The sequence below is a fragment of the Orycteropus afer genome, unplaced genomic scaffold (assembly GCF_000298275.1).
Source record: "Orycteropus afer afer isolate SDZICR_OR568_19922 unplaced genomic scaffold, OryAfe1.0 scaffold00042, whole genome shotgun sequence".
Lineage (NCBI taxonomy): Eukaryota > Metazoa > Chordata > Mammalia > Tubulidentata > Orycteropodidae > Orycteropus > Orycteropus afer.
Window position 1 is genome coordinate 10,710,657 of NW_006921629.1, and position 12,278 is coordinate 10,722,934.

The 12,278-nt window shown below is 47.8% G+C and overlaps 1 protein-coding gene across 1 annotated transcript in view; it reads right to left on the reverse strand.

Annotated features, from left to right (window-relative positions):
- Positions 1-3,510, reverse strand: part of RTN4RL1 (reticulon 4 receptor like 1) — a 31,222-nt gene extending 27,712 nt beyond the window's left edge. Inside the window, exon 1 of the mRNA XM_007937449.2 lies at positions 3,483-3,510. Coding sequence (XP_007935640.2) covers positions 3,483-3,510 — 28 coding nt within the window. The remainder of the gene's footprint in view (positions 1-3,482) is intronic.
- Positions 3,511-12,278: the final 8,768 nt, after the last annotated feature.

Below are 12,278 nucleotides of genomic sequence, written 5' to 3' on the forward strand. Positions count from 1 at the left end.
GGTGGGTGCTCTGGGAGGAACGGTTGAAGAAAGGGCTGGAGGAAGGCAACATGTCTGGCCTGGCAGGAATAGGCCTTGGGTTACTGCTGGTAATCCTGTCTTCCCCTTGTGGGATTAGAGGAGGTCAGAACATGTGGCCTCCTTGTCGTTTTTGCACTGGTATTCTCTGCTTTTAGCCAAGATCCATCTGACATCAGCACCGATATCCCTCATTCCACATCCTCTTAAAAATGAGAAGAAACAGCTTCAAATATCCACTAATAACTGGAATGTGGGATAAATGAAGTATGAAGGTAGGAAAAGTAGAAGTTGTCAAAAATGAAATGGAATGCATAAAGATCAGTATCTTAGGCATTAGTAAGCTGACATGGACTGGTATTGGCCATTTTGAATTGGACAATCATATGGTCTAATATGCCAGGAATGACAAACTGAAGTCATGCATCACATTCATCATCGAAAAGAACATTTCAAGATCTATCCTGAAATATAATGCTGTCAGTGATAGGATAATATCCACACATTTATAAGGAAGACCAGTTAATACAACTATTATTCAAACTTACACACCAACCATTAATGCCAATGATGAAGAAATTGAAGATTTTTACCAACTTCTGCCATTTGAAATTTACCAAACATGCAATCACGATGCATTGATAATTACTGGTAATTGGAATGTGAAAGGTGGAAATAAAGAAGAAGGATCAGTAGTTGGAATATATGGTGTTGGTGATAGAAATGACGCTGGAGATCGCATGATAGAATTTGGCAAGACCAATGACTTATTCATTGCAAATACATTCATTCAACAACATAAATGCAACTACACACGTGTACCTCACTGGATGGAATACACAGGAATCAAATCGACTATATCTGTGGAAAGAGACAATGGAAAGCTCGATATCATCAGTCAGAATAAAGCCAGGGACTGACTATGGAACGGACCAGCAACTGCTCACATGCAGCTCAAATGAAGCTGTAGAAAATTAAAATACGTCCACGAGAGCCAGTCAGACTTTGAATATATCCCATCTAAATATAGGGACCACATCAAGAATACTGACACAATGGACACCAATGACCAAAAACCAGATGAGTTGTGGGATGACATCAAGGACATCATCCATGAAGAAAGCAAAAGGTCAGTAAAAACACAGGAAAGGAAGAAAAGACCAAAATGGATGTTAGAAGAGACTCTGAAACTTGCTCTTAAATGGAGAGTTGCTACAGCAAATGGCAAACAATGAAGGCATTAATGCCTCTATTTTACAGTTGAGAAAAATAAGGTTTAACAAAATGATTTGCTCAACATGAGAAGTCAGGATTCAAACCAAGATTGATCAGACATCCCATAATAGGGAGAGAGTGCTCTCTCCATTGAGGTCAGGGACGCTGTCCCAGCAACTCTTTCCCCCAGCACCCAACAGGCAGCTCCTCTCCACATCCTTGCTCCCTTGCCAATAACCCCACTCCTCCCTGTCTTCATTATTTATTTTCCCTCCTTTGTGCCTCGCACTCACTCACAAGGCTGGGGAAATGGACAAGGCAGATGGGGAAAGAAGTGGAAATTCTGTGTAATACCATCATCTGTATCACAAAACTTGTCTTAAGTGCCAGCCTCAGGGATTTGCCTGAGTTGACGAGACAGAGGTGGGGCTGAAGGTCACATTAAATTGGACTAGTAACCCCGGGGGAATACTTGAAAGAGGTTGCTAAAGAAAGAGTTTCCGGCAGGAGCAGGAGGCGCAGAGGCGGGCAGCAGCCAGGCCAGCTGGCCAGGTCAAGCCTGCCTAACAGGGCTTGGTGGTGACAGGCCCGAGTTCACATGTCCTCCCCCAGAAACCTGAAATCGTCCCTTTTTCCCCCAATAATGAGTTGGTATAAAAATGGATCTTGAATAAAATTGTCTGCAGTTTTCAAATTTCAAATTGCATTAGTCAAAATACATCAAATTTCCATGTACTGACTTACCACCTGCTCAAAATCTGATCCTTTTTCAGCTGGAATATATTGGAATATGAATCACCTCCTGAGAGGCAAAAAGGAGAAGCGGAGGGTAAGGCCCTTGGAAAATGTGCTGGTGAGTTAGCTGGAACCCTGGGCTCCTCGAGGCTCCCCCTGCCTCCACCTGACACCGGCTCCTTTTATCTCCCAGGTAGTTCAAACCCTCAGTCACTTCACCTGGGTGGTTCCAGATTTCCAGCTCAAGTTCCTATGTTCTGAGCAGTTATGTACATGGTGCAGAACATAATCACTTCAAATCCACTAACATTTAATGAGCACCTACTTTGTGCTGAGTGCTCAGATTCACCAAGAAGCAGACATACAAATACCCTGCTAACCTGAATAATAGTTTCTTTGTTCTCTCTACTCACCCTCTATAGTAGTTTCCCAGGACTGTCATAATAAAGTACCATAAACTGGGTAGCTTGTAAAAACACAAATTTATTTGTCTCACAGTTCTGAAGTCTAGGAGTCCCAAATCAGGATTCCTTCTGAGGCTCTGAGGGTGAATCTGGTAATGGCTGACAATCACTCCATCTCCACGCAGTCACCTTCCCTCTGCATTTCTTCTCTTTTTTTATAAGGACATCACTCATACTGATTAGAACCCACCCTACCCCAGGATGATCTCATGTTAACTGATAACATCTTCAGACTCCACTTCCAAGTAAGGTCACATTCACAGGGTGAATAACCCTAATTAACAAGGGTTATTAGGACTTCAATATTCTGTTTGGGGGACACAGTTTAATCCATGACACCCTCTCAGCACCATGGGCTCAGCTGGCTTTCCCTTTTGGAAATGCTTTCTTCCCTTCCCTTCAGATGCGTGGCTCACCTGCTTCATCTTCTGCCTGCCTGGCTGGCTTTGTCTCCTCTGCTAGAGGCTTCTCTACCTCATCTCTAAATATCTTGATGCTGCAGGGTTTGGCCCCAGGAGCTTCTCTCTTCTGTCTCCACACCTAGCCCCAGGTGAGCTCATCTGGACCTAGGTTTAAATATCTACATGAGGATACAGACCAGATATGTGTCTCCATCCTGATTTCCAGACCAGCACATCCAACAGCCCATCTGACACCACCCCACGTGGGTGTCTAACAAACAGCTCACTCAACATGGCCTCCCATCCTTTTGGTTGCTCAAGCTGCAAAGGGAGGTGTCATTCTCTATCCCCCTTTCCCTTCATTCTTTCTCCCTTTAATCTATTAAGTCTCATTGGATCTACCTCCCAAATATGCCAAATCTGTCCACATCACTCCATCCCCACTCACCCACCCTGTCCCATGCCATCATTATCTTCCCCTAGATCACTGCAATGGTCTCCCTACTTCTACTTCAGAACCATCACAAACCATGCCTCACACCACAGAAGGATCATCAATTAAGTGCTATCCTGTTACACTCCTGTTGAAAATCTACTAGCAGCACCCAGAATAAAACGCAAACTCGTCGGCGGCCCACAAAGGACTCACGATCGCCCGTCTGCTTCTCCAGCATCATCCTGTCGTCCTGTACCACTCCCCCGTCAATATCCACACTGTTCCTAGGCCACAAGATGCTCCCACTTGCCTTGGAGTTTTTTGTTTTTTTAATTGTGGGTAAAATACACATAACAAAAATTTTACCATTTTAAAGTGTATACGTCAGTGGCATTTAGTACATCCACAATGCTGCACAACGTGCACCACTAGCTAGTTCCAGAATATCTTCATCATCCCAAAGGAAAACCCCATACCCATTAGCAGTCATTCCTCATTTCCCCCTCCCCCAATCATGGCAACCACTAATCCGTTTTCTGTCTCTATGAATTTGCCTGTTCTCGATGGTTCATATAAATGGAATCATACACTGTATTTGCCTGAAAGTCTCAGGACTTAACATGTTTCTACACGGACCACTCTGTCCCCAGGCTTTTGCAGAACCATCTCCTTAGCATTCAGGCCTCAGTTTAAGCACCACCACCCCACCTAAAGCAGATGCCCCCCCTCATTCTTGATTACATAAGTACCCTGCTCTAAGATTTCCTTCTCAGCACTTACCCTCTCTGAGATTATCTTGTTTAATTATTTGTTTACATGTTTATAGTCTTCTCCTATGTCTGCTGTTCTCTGCAATAACTCCAGCACAGTGCCTGGCACCCAGGAAGCACTCAACCACTATTTGGGGATCAAATGAGCATATACATGATCAAGTGCCATGATGGAGCCGTCTACAATATTACAGAAACACAGATGAGGAGGAAAACAATGGTGCTGGGGAGTGGAGGAGTCATCAGAGAAAGTTCCAGAGAGAAGGAGCGCCTTGACGGATGAGTAGAAGCACAGACAGCATTCAAGAGGGGGGAAGGGGACTATTCCATGTAGAAAGAACTGCAGGGTCAAAGACCTAGAGGCATGACAGGGCATGTTCAGTTTGGAGTCATAGGATGTCTTTTCTTGTCTGCAAATTGTCCCCTAATTGTTTCACTAGCCTACCACAGAGAGGAGACACAGTGTATGTCTGGGAGTGGGGTTTGATACAACATATAAGGTACCTGGAGGAAAGAGAGGACTAAGTCTCTTATTTTCTTTTGTTTCTTCCCCCACCTCCCCAGGCCTGGACACCCAACAAGGCATAAACTGGTTCTCAGGCTTCTGATGTGAAGTTATCCTGTAACCACCTTTAAGAGAGATGAGAAGGTGGGGCTTTGTGATGTCTATTACAGACAATTGTCAACTGTATTTTGAGGGGTTGGGAGGGATCACAGCCCCTTGAACTGCTCAGTGGCAGGCAAAGTTATGGTGGACCTGGAGCCTCCCGCAATGGCCACCCTCCCCAGATAGTCTTTCTGGCTGAGCCACTGGTCCCCCTGGGCGCTAGGCTGTCTGTGAGTCCTGTGTCCTTCATTTCTCCTGATTGAATCAGTTCCTGCTGACCCAGGCCCTGTGGCTTTTGGAGCCCAGCTGAGCTCCAAGGATGAGAGGCCCTTCCCCAAAGCCGGGAGGCTCAGAAGGGCAAATCCAATTGTGTGCAAGGCAGCAGCCATTAACCTGTCTGTGGACTGCAATGCTCCCACCCTCTCTCCCCTCTGCCTGCCAGGCCTGTCCAGGCTGCCTCTGCTGAGCCCACAACCTGGGTGGGCTCATCCTCCGGTTCCACCTCGACTTCCCAGAGCTTCCATCCCACCCCTTTCAGATCGGTGAGGATTTTGAACTAAGAAGGAAAACAAATCCATTGGGATTTCACCCAATCTTCCAAGGCAACCTGGCTCTAACCCTTCCCACCCTTCAAGCTGTCTCAGGACTTCCAATGAGGAAAACCTTCTGGAAGCAGGCTAAGAACCACTGGCGCAGGGGATTCTGGGTCTCACGTACTCCCATCACAGTCTAGAGCTGTGCTGTCCAGTACAGTAGCCACTACCCACATGTGGCTATTGAACACTTGAAATGTCATTAGTCCTAATTGTAACACATACATCAGATTTCAAAAACCAGAATGCAAAATATCCCATAAATAATTTTTATCTTGATTATATGCTGAGATGATAACATTTTTGAGTATATTGGGTTAAATAAAAATATTTTATAATAAATTGAATCAGTCTTTTTTTCCTTTTTTTAATATGGCTCCTAAAACATTTAATATTACATACGGCTGGCATTACATTTCTATTGAACAAAGCTGGTTTTCAGTGAGTAGCTCAGGGTGGGCACATCACTTTGGCCCTATGGACTCCTTGCCCTTTGGGGAAGGGGACAGCAGGAAGAAAGCCAGAATGGGGCCTTCAAAAAGTAGCACTGCTTAGAAAATTAAGGAAGGTTGGGCAATCTACTTCCGTAGTGATACCGCCTAAGAAACCCAAGGAGGGGTCATTATGAGTCAGGTCTCACTCGATGGCACATAACAACAACAAAAATACCCACTGGGAACGAGTCAATTCATGCTCATATTAACCCTATAGGACCGAGCAGAATTGCTCCATAAGGTTTCCAAGGCTGTAATCTTTATGGAAGTAGACTGCTACATCGTCCTCCGGCAGAGTAGCTGGTGGGTTCAAACCACCAACCTTTTGATTAGCAGTACAGCATTTAATCAAGTCAGAAATAGTACAACTGGAAGACAAGCTGCTCCTCCTACCCCAGAAGGGCGGGGCCTGAAAGGCCAAGGAGAAGGCAACGAGAAGGGGCGTGGCCTGGAGTGGAACCTAAGGCCAGAACTTCGAGGTCAATCACCCGTTCCTTCCGCACTTGCTATGTGCACCCCACAAACCAGATCGGGGCACAGGGGACGGCTGTGGGCAGGACAGATCCGGTGGTGGTGTGAGTGGCTTACGCTATTGTGAGAATGGCATGCCCACACACAGTGCCCTGTCACCTCGGGGAGGAGGGACATTGCTCAGGGTGACCCCAGGCATTTGAGAGCCCCAGTGAAGCAGGTGGGAATGATGTGCTCTCCAGGAAAGTTGGGGCAGCAGACTTCCATCTAGGAATGCCACTGACCTGAGGAGAAAAGAAAGGGGAGAGCGAGAGAAGAGGAAGAAGAAACAAAGGAAGATAGAATGCAGACAGGGAGAAGACAAAGGAAGGTGGTTATAAGGAGTATGGGCTCTCATGCTAAGAACGTATGGATTTCCTCCATGAGAAGGGTCTGAGCCATTGGTTAAACAATGCCTGGCATGGGTCTGAAAAAGCCAGTTGGAGGTTCCGGGTAACTCACGCACCCTCGCTGCTGCTGAGACGGAGGATGGCGCCATGTTGGAAAAACCACCATGTTGGAAGAAGCCAGGTGGCGATGGAGAAGGAGAGCTAGACCAGGATCGGTTGCTTCACTGATACACCCCAGAAGCCCTCTGAAGGAATGGATACCTAGTGCAGTTTACAGTGGAGGGGTTGGGAGGGCTGGGAGCACTTCAGAGCAGGTCTGAGTGATCCATAGGGTGCACAGAAGCGAGTCAGCACAGAGGGTTGACCTTCGATTTGCTGTTCTGGTGAAAACCCCTGCCCACTCTCTGCCCTCACCCCCCAAGCCTCCTTGTTCTGCCCTCCCAAAGCCCTTAGCCTTGACCCACACAGACCCATGCCACTCAGATGGCCACCCACCTACAGGCAGAACTATAGCATCTGCCTCTTACCACACCCTGGGATGATTTGCTCGCCTTCCCAGCTTCAAAGTCAAGAACACCCTTTTAGGCTCGCCACTAAAGCACCCGCTTCCTGCTCAAGAATGGGGCCAGCTTGTTCATGCAGCCGCGGTGAAGAACAAATCATGAGCACCTCCAAAGCTAATGAATGATCCGAGCTTTCGGCTCAGGTCAGCAGCCCCCCCACCAACCTCCTCACTCCTCTGTGATGGCTCATTATTCCAGTATTCCCAGGAGACAGACAGAACTTTCCCCAACATCGCCTAATTACATTCCAACTCTACGTGATACAGTGACATGTGTCCAAGCCACGCATGATTCCCAGTAAGACAGAGAAAAGAACATTCCCTCAGAGGTTGCGAATGGGGCTGTTTTCATCTTTAAGTGTGTGTTGAGAGCTGTTACCTGGGGAGACCCCAGGTGAGACTTCCTCTCCTGTCAAGAGCAAGCCCCACCTGGTTGGGGCCTGGTAACTGACAGAGGAGACATGAGGTCACAGAGTGGCAGAAAGAAGATGCTTCAGAGTAGGAAAGTCTGTTCCCTGAGGGTCTTCCCATCTGAGGGATGGGAAAGGGTTCTGATTGGGAATTTGGGGAGCATTCCAACTCTTCAGTGCAGGGCATCCCCTAGACTTGATTCCTTCCCTGTGGTAAGTGGGGATTCTCCATGTGCTCCCAGCCTGGGAGAGCCCTTGGGATGGGCAAGGGGAAGGCTGTGTCTTCTGGGGCCCTGTTGGTGAGACCTTGAGTCTCAAGGACTGTCCATGCACACTGTCAGAGCCTAAGGACCCCATGTTGGAAGTTCCTGGGGTACAGAGCCGGGTCCATCCCCCATCCCCCCCCCCAGTCTCCTGTTCTGCCCCTACCCTTCTCCTGCTACTTAGGGTCACCCAATGACTAAACTAAATCCACTGCAGGTCCCTGGTTCACCATTATTGCTGGTCCCAGCACTGTCACTAAGCCAAACCAAAACCCACTCCCATCAAGTCAATTCTGAATCATAGTGACTCCATATGTTACAGAGTAAAACTGTGTTCCACAGAGTTTCCTTGGCTCTAATACTTACAGAAGCAAATCGCCTTTCCTTTATTCTCCAACACTGTTGGGTGGATCTGAACCAACCAATCTTTCAATTAGCAGATGGGTGCAAACCTTTAGTCCCACCCTAGCGCTGCCACTAGGAGCTCTGGTAGCATAGTGCCTAAGGCACTTGACTGCTAACCAGAAGGCTGGTGGTTCAAACCCACCAGCCACTCCTTGGAAGGAAGGTTGGGCAATCCTACTTCCGTAGTGATACTGACTCGGAAACCCAAGGAAGGGTCGATATGAGTCAGGGCCGACTCGACGGCAAATAACAACAACAACAACAAGCACTGCCACTACCCCAGCACTGTTTTATGTGGCCCTCACAGCTCCCTCTCTCATTCCAAACTTCCTGTCCTTAAATCCCCATTCCCTCACTTTCTGGCATGAACTCTCACTTTCTTAGCATCTTCAACTTCCCTTCTCTGAACCAGAATTCCCAGGTTCCACCTTCTCACCACTCACCTCAAAATTTCAGCTGAAATGCCTAAAGGGGCCCAAGCAAGAAACAAACAAAAACAGTGACTTGGGCAGGTTAGGATGGGGCTGGTGGCAACCTGGAAGCCAAGACCACCCAGAGGGGCCCTCAGACTCCCAACCCTGCTGCTGTGCAGGAAGATGAGGCCCTGGGTTACAAGATCTTTCAGTTTCGCCAGAGGCTGGGAATCCGGATTGTTACGTGCAACTGGTGGGCTACAAATTCAACAAAAGACACAAACAAAAACAGAACACTGTGTGGGCCAACAAAACTCCACCTGCAGCCTGGATTCTGCCCGAGGCTGTGGTTGCTGACAACTGCCTTCCTGGTCTACTGTGCCGCCTCTCTCCACTTCACTTCCCCACCTCCGTGATCAACTGCTCCCTCTCCTCCTATAGACTGGCTCAAGTCTCTGCCATTAAACAACAAAACTCAGCCTAACAAAAATCTCCCTGCAGCTACCACCTCTCTTCCCCTTTCACAAACTTCTTGAAAGCTCTGTCTCCCCACAGTGGGTCCACTTCCTGTCCTGTCTCTCTCTCTCCAAACCCAGCACCTGGGATCCCACCCTCTTCTCACACACAAACACTGTCTACACCCACCAGTCTCTCTCTCTCTCTCTCTCTTGTTTGCTGATCTTGCTTCAATTGCCTGGGGCTGTGGGGGTGGGGGCGGGGGGCAGAGCCCTCTTGAAATCTCCTACATGGCATTTCCTAGACACAACTGTCTCCTGGGTCTTCTCCAATTTTTCTGGACATTCCTTCTCAGCCCTGTCATGACGTCCTGCCTTAGTTACCTAGCGCTGCTGTAAGAGAAATACCGTAAGTGGGTGGCTGTAAAGAACAGAAACTTATGTTCTCACAGTTATGGAGGCTAAAATTCCAAATCTGGGTCTTGGCTTCTTCTTGGCTTGTTGGTAGCACCCCTAGTTCCTTGGTGATGCTCATGTGGCATCCTCCCCCTCCCTCCCTCCCATTTGCTTTGCTTCTGTGTCTAATCTACTCTTTTTATAATCTCAGAAGTGAGTAGGCTTAGGACACACCCTCCACCAGCATGGACTCATTATGTAACAAAGAAAACTCTACTTCCAACAGGATGACGTCCACCAGTGTAAAGTTAGGATTCCAACACGTATTTTGGGGGGCACAGTTTAATCCGTAACAGTTCCTCTTCTCATTTTACCCGCAGGGCCTGGAAGGCCACCCTGACCCACACTCCTAGCTCCAAAGCCCACTCATGGCAGTTTTATGGATGTGCCCAATGGGATTTGCCAGGCGCTTTCCACTCTGCATTCCCACAACAAAAAGCACCTCTTGTGAGTAAAACAAATCTGCTTTGTAAATATGCACCCAAATCACAATTTAAAATATGTAAAAAAACCCAAAAAACAAACCCTTCCAAGCCTCTTCCCTACTTCTTAAGTCACCTTCTCATGACCACAACCACCTCTCAGAACTCCAAGATCTGCATTCCCTTCATCTGCCTGGCTAGTTCCCACCTGGCACAGACTAGTTGGGATTCTTCCCTCTTTGGGCTTACCCAAAATACTGTTCACTCAGTATGGCCTCATATTTGTCAATTTGCATATAGGTATCGATTGCTGTGTAGGAGCTCTGGTGGCATAGTGCCTAAGGCACTTGACTGCTAACCAGAAGGCTGGCGGTTCAAACCCACCAGCCACTACTCGGAAGGAAGTTTGGGCAATCTACTTCCGTAGTGATGCTGCCTCGGAAACCCCAGGAGGGGTTGCTATGAGTCGGGGCCGACTCGAGGACACATAACAATAACAACAACATTGTTGTGTAACATATTACCCCAGACAGAGGGGCTTTAAACAAAACCATTTAATGACCTGCAGAAAGGACATGGAGGCGGCATACTCTGACCTCCTCTGGCCTCATGAGGGCAAGCCAGAATCACCAACAGCAGCCCAACGCTTATTCTTATGAGGTTAGACATGCTGCCGCCCTCCAAACATCTTCACCAACTCTGACCCCAACAGTCCATCTCCGGGGCACTCACTACTTCTCTGCTGTTGTGGTTGTTGTTGTTGTGTGCCGTCGAGTCAACTCAGTGACCTCTCCTTGGGTCAGCCTTCTAGTTAGCAGTCAGTCATGCGCCTTAGGCACTGCGCTACCACAGCTCCTACTTCTCTGCTAGGTTCGATAATTCATTACAATGGCCACATAGAACTTACAGACAATACTCACAATTATGGGTTTATTAGGGAAGTAACAAGCTACAATTCGGGTTCAAGAACACGCTCGCTTAGAACACAATTCTTTGATCATCACAGTCTCCCTTCTGCCATGCCCTCAGGCACGCCTCTCTGGCCATAGGTCTCTTGACCTGGATTCTTCTGTCCTACTCAGCCAAGTGTTGCAAAGCTCATTTTAGCTTACTGATACGGACACCGAGGTGCACCCAACTCTGCCAGCAAGGCTCCTGCCCCAAGGCACTCAGCTTTCTTGCTCTGTGGGCCAGCAAGCCAGCCACTCTGTCTCGAGATCCCCATTTCTGCCTCTGTTGTTGTTGTTGTTAAGTGCCGTCGAGTTGTTTCCGACTCATAGCGACCCCATGCACAGCAGAACGAAACACTGCCCGATCCCGCGCCAGCCCCACAATCCCTGCTATACTTGATCCCATCATCGCAGCCACCGTATCAATCCATCTCGTTGAAGGCCTCCCCCTCTTTCGTCGACCTTCCACCCTATCAAGCATGACATCCTTCTCCAGGGAATGGTCCCTTCTTACAACATGACCAAAATAGGTGAGACGAAGTCTGGCCATTCTGGCTTCCAAGGAGCATTCTGGCTGCACTTCCTCCAGGACAGATCTGTTAGTTCTTTTAGCAGTCCATGGTACTTTCAGCATTCTCCGCCAGCACCACAACTCAAAAGCATCAATTCTTCTTCGGTCTTCCTTATTCATTGTACAGCTCTCACATGCATACGAGGCGATTGGAAATATCATGGCTTGTGTCAGGCGCACCTTAGTCCTCAATGAGATATCCTTGCTCCTCAGCACTTGAAACATGAAAATGAGCCTCTAGGAAGGCTCATTTTAAGCCCAGCAACCTAGCAAAACTAGCCGATCTTCACATTAGAGTTCCATACACCTTATTTGCATGTCCCACCCAGTAATCTGGTGGGAGTCACACAGACTGGCAAGAAAAGCCATACAAAGTAACTGACTGCACCACATGACCTCATGACTCGGTGGGTGGCAAAGCCTTAGCAAGAGGGTTCTTCTGTTGTTCTCAGATTGTTGTTGTAGTCAGATTGTGGAGGGGCTGGTGTTATCTGGAGGCTCAACTCAGATGCTGGGAAAACGGATTCTCTCTCTCTCTCCATGAAGGCTCAGGGTTTCTCCTCTTAACATGGCCTCTGCACAGGATCTCTCTAGCAAGGTAGCTAGGCTCCTTACATGGTGGCTCAAAAACCAAAACTTAACCAGTTGTCATTGATTGACTCAATTCCAACTCATAGTGACTCCATTCTGTCAGAGGAGAACTGAGCTCCAGAAGGTTCTCAATGGCTGATTTTCAGAAGCAGATCACCAGGCCTTTCTTCCAACATATATGCCTCTT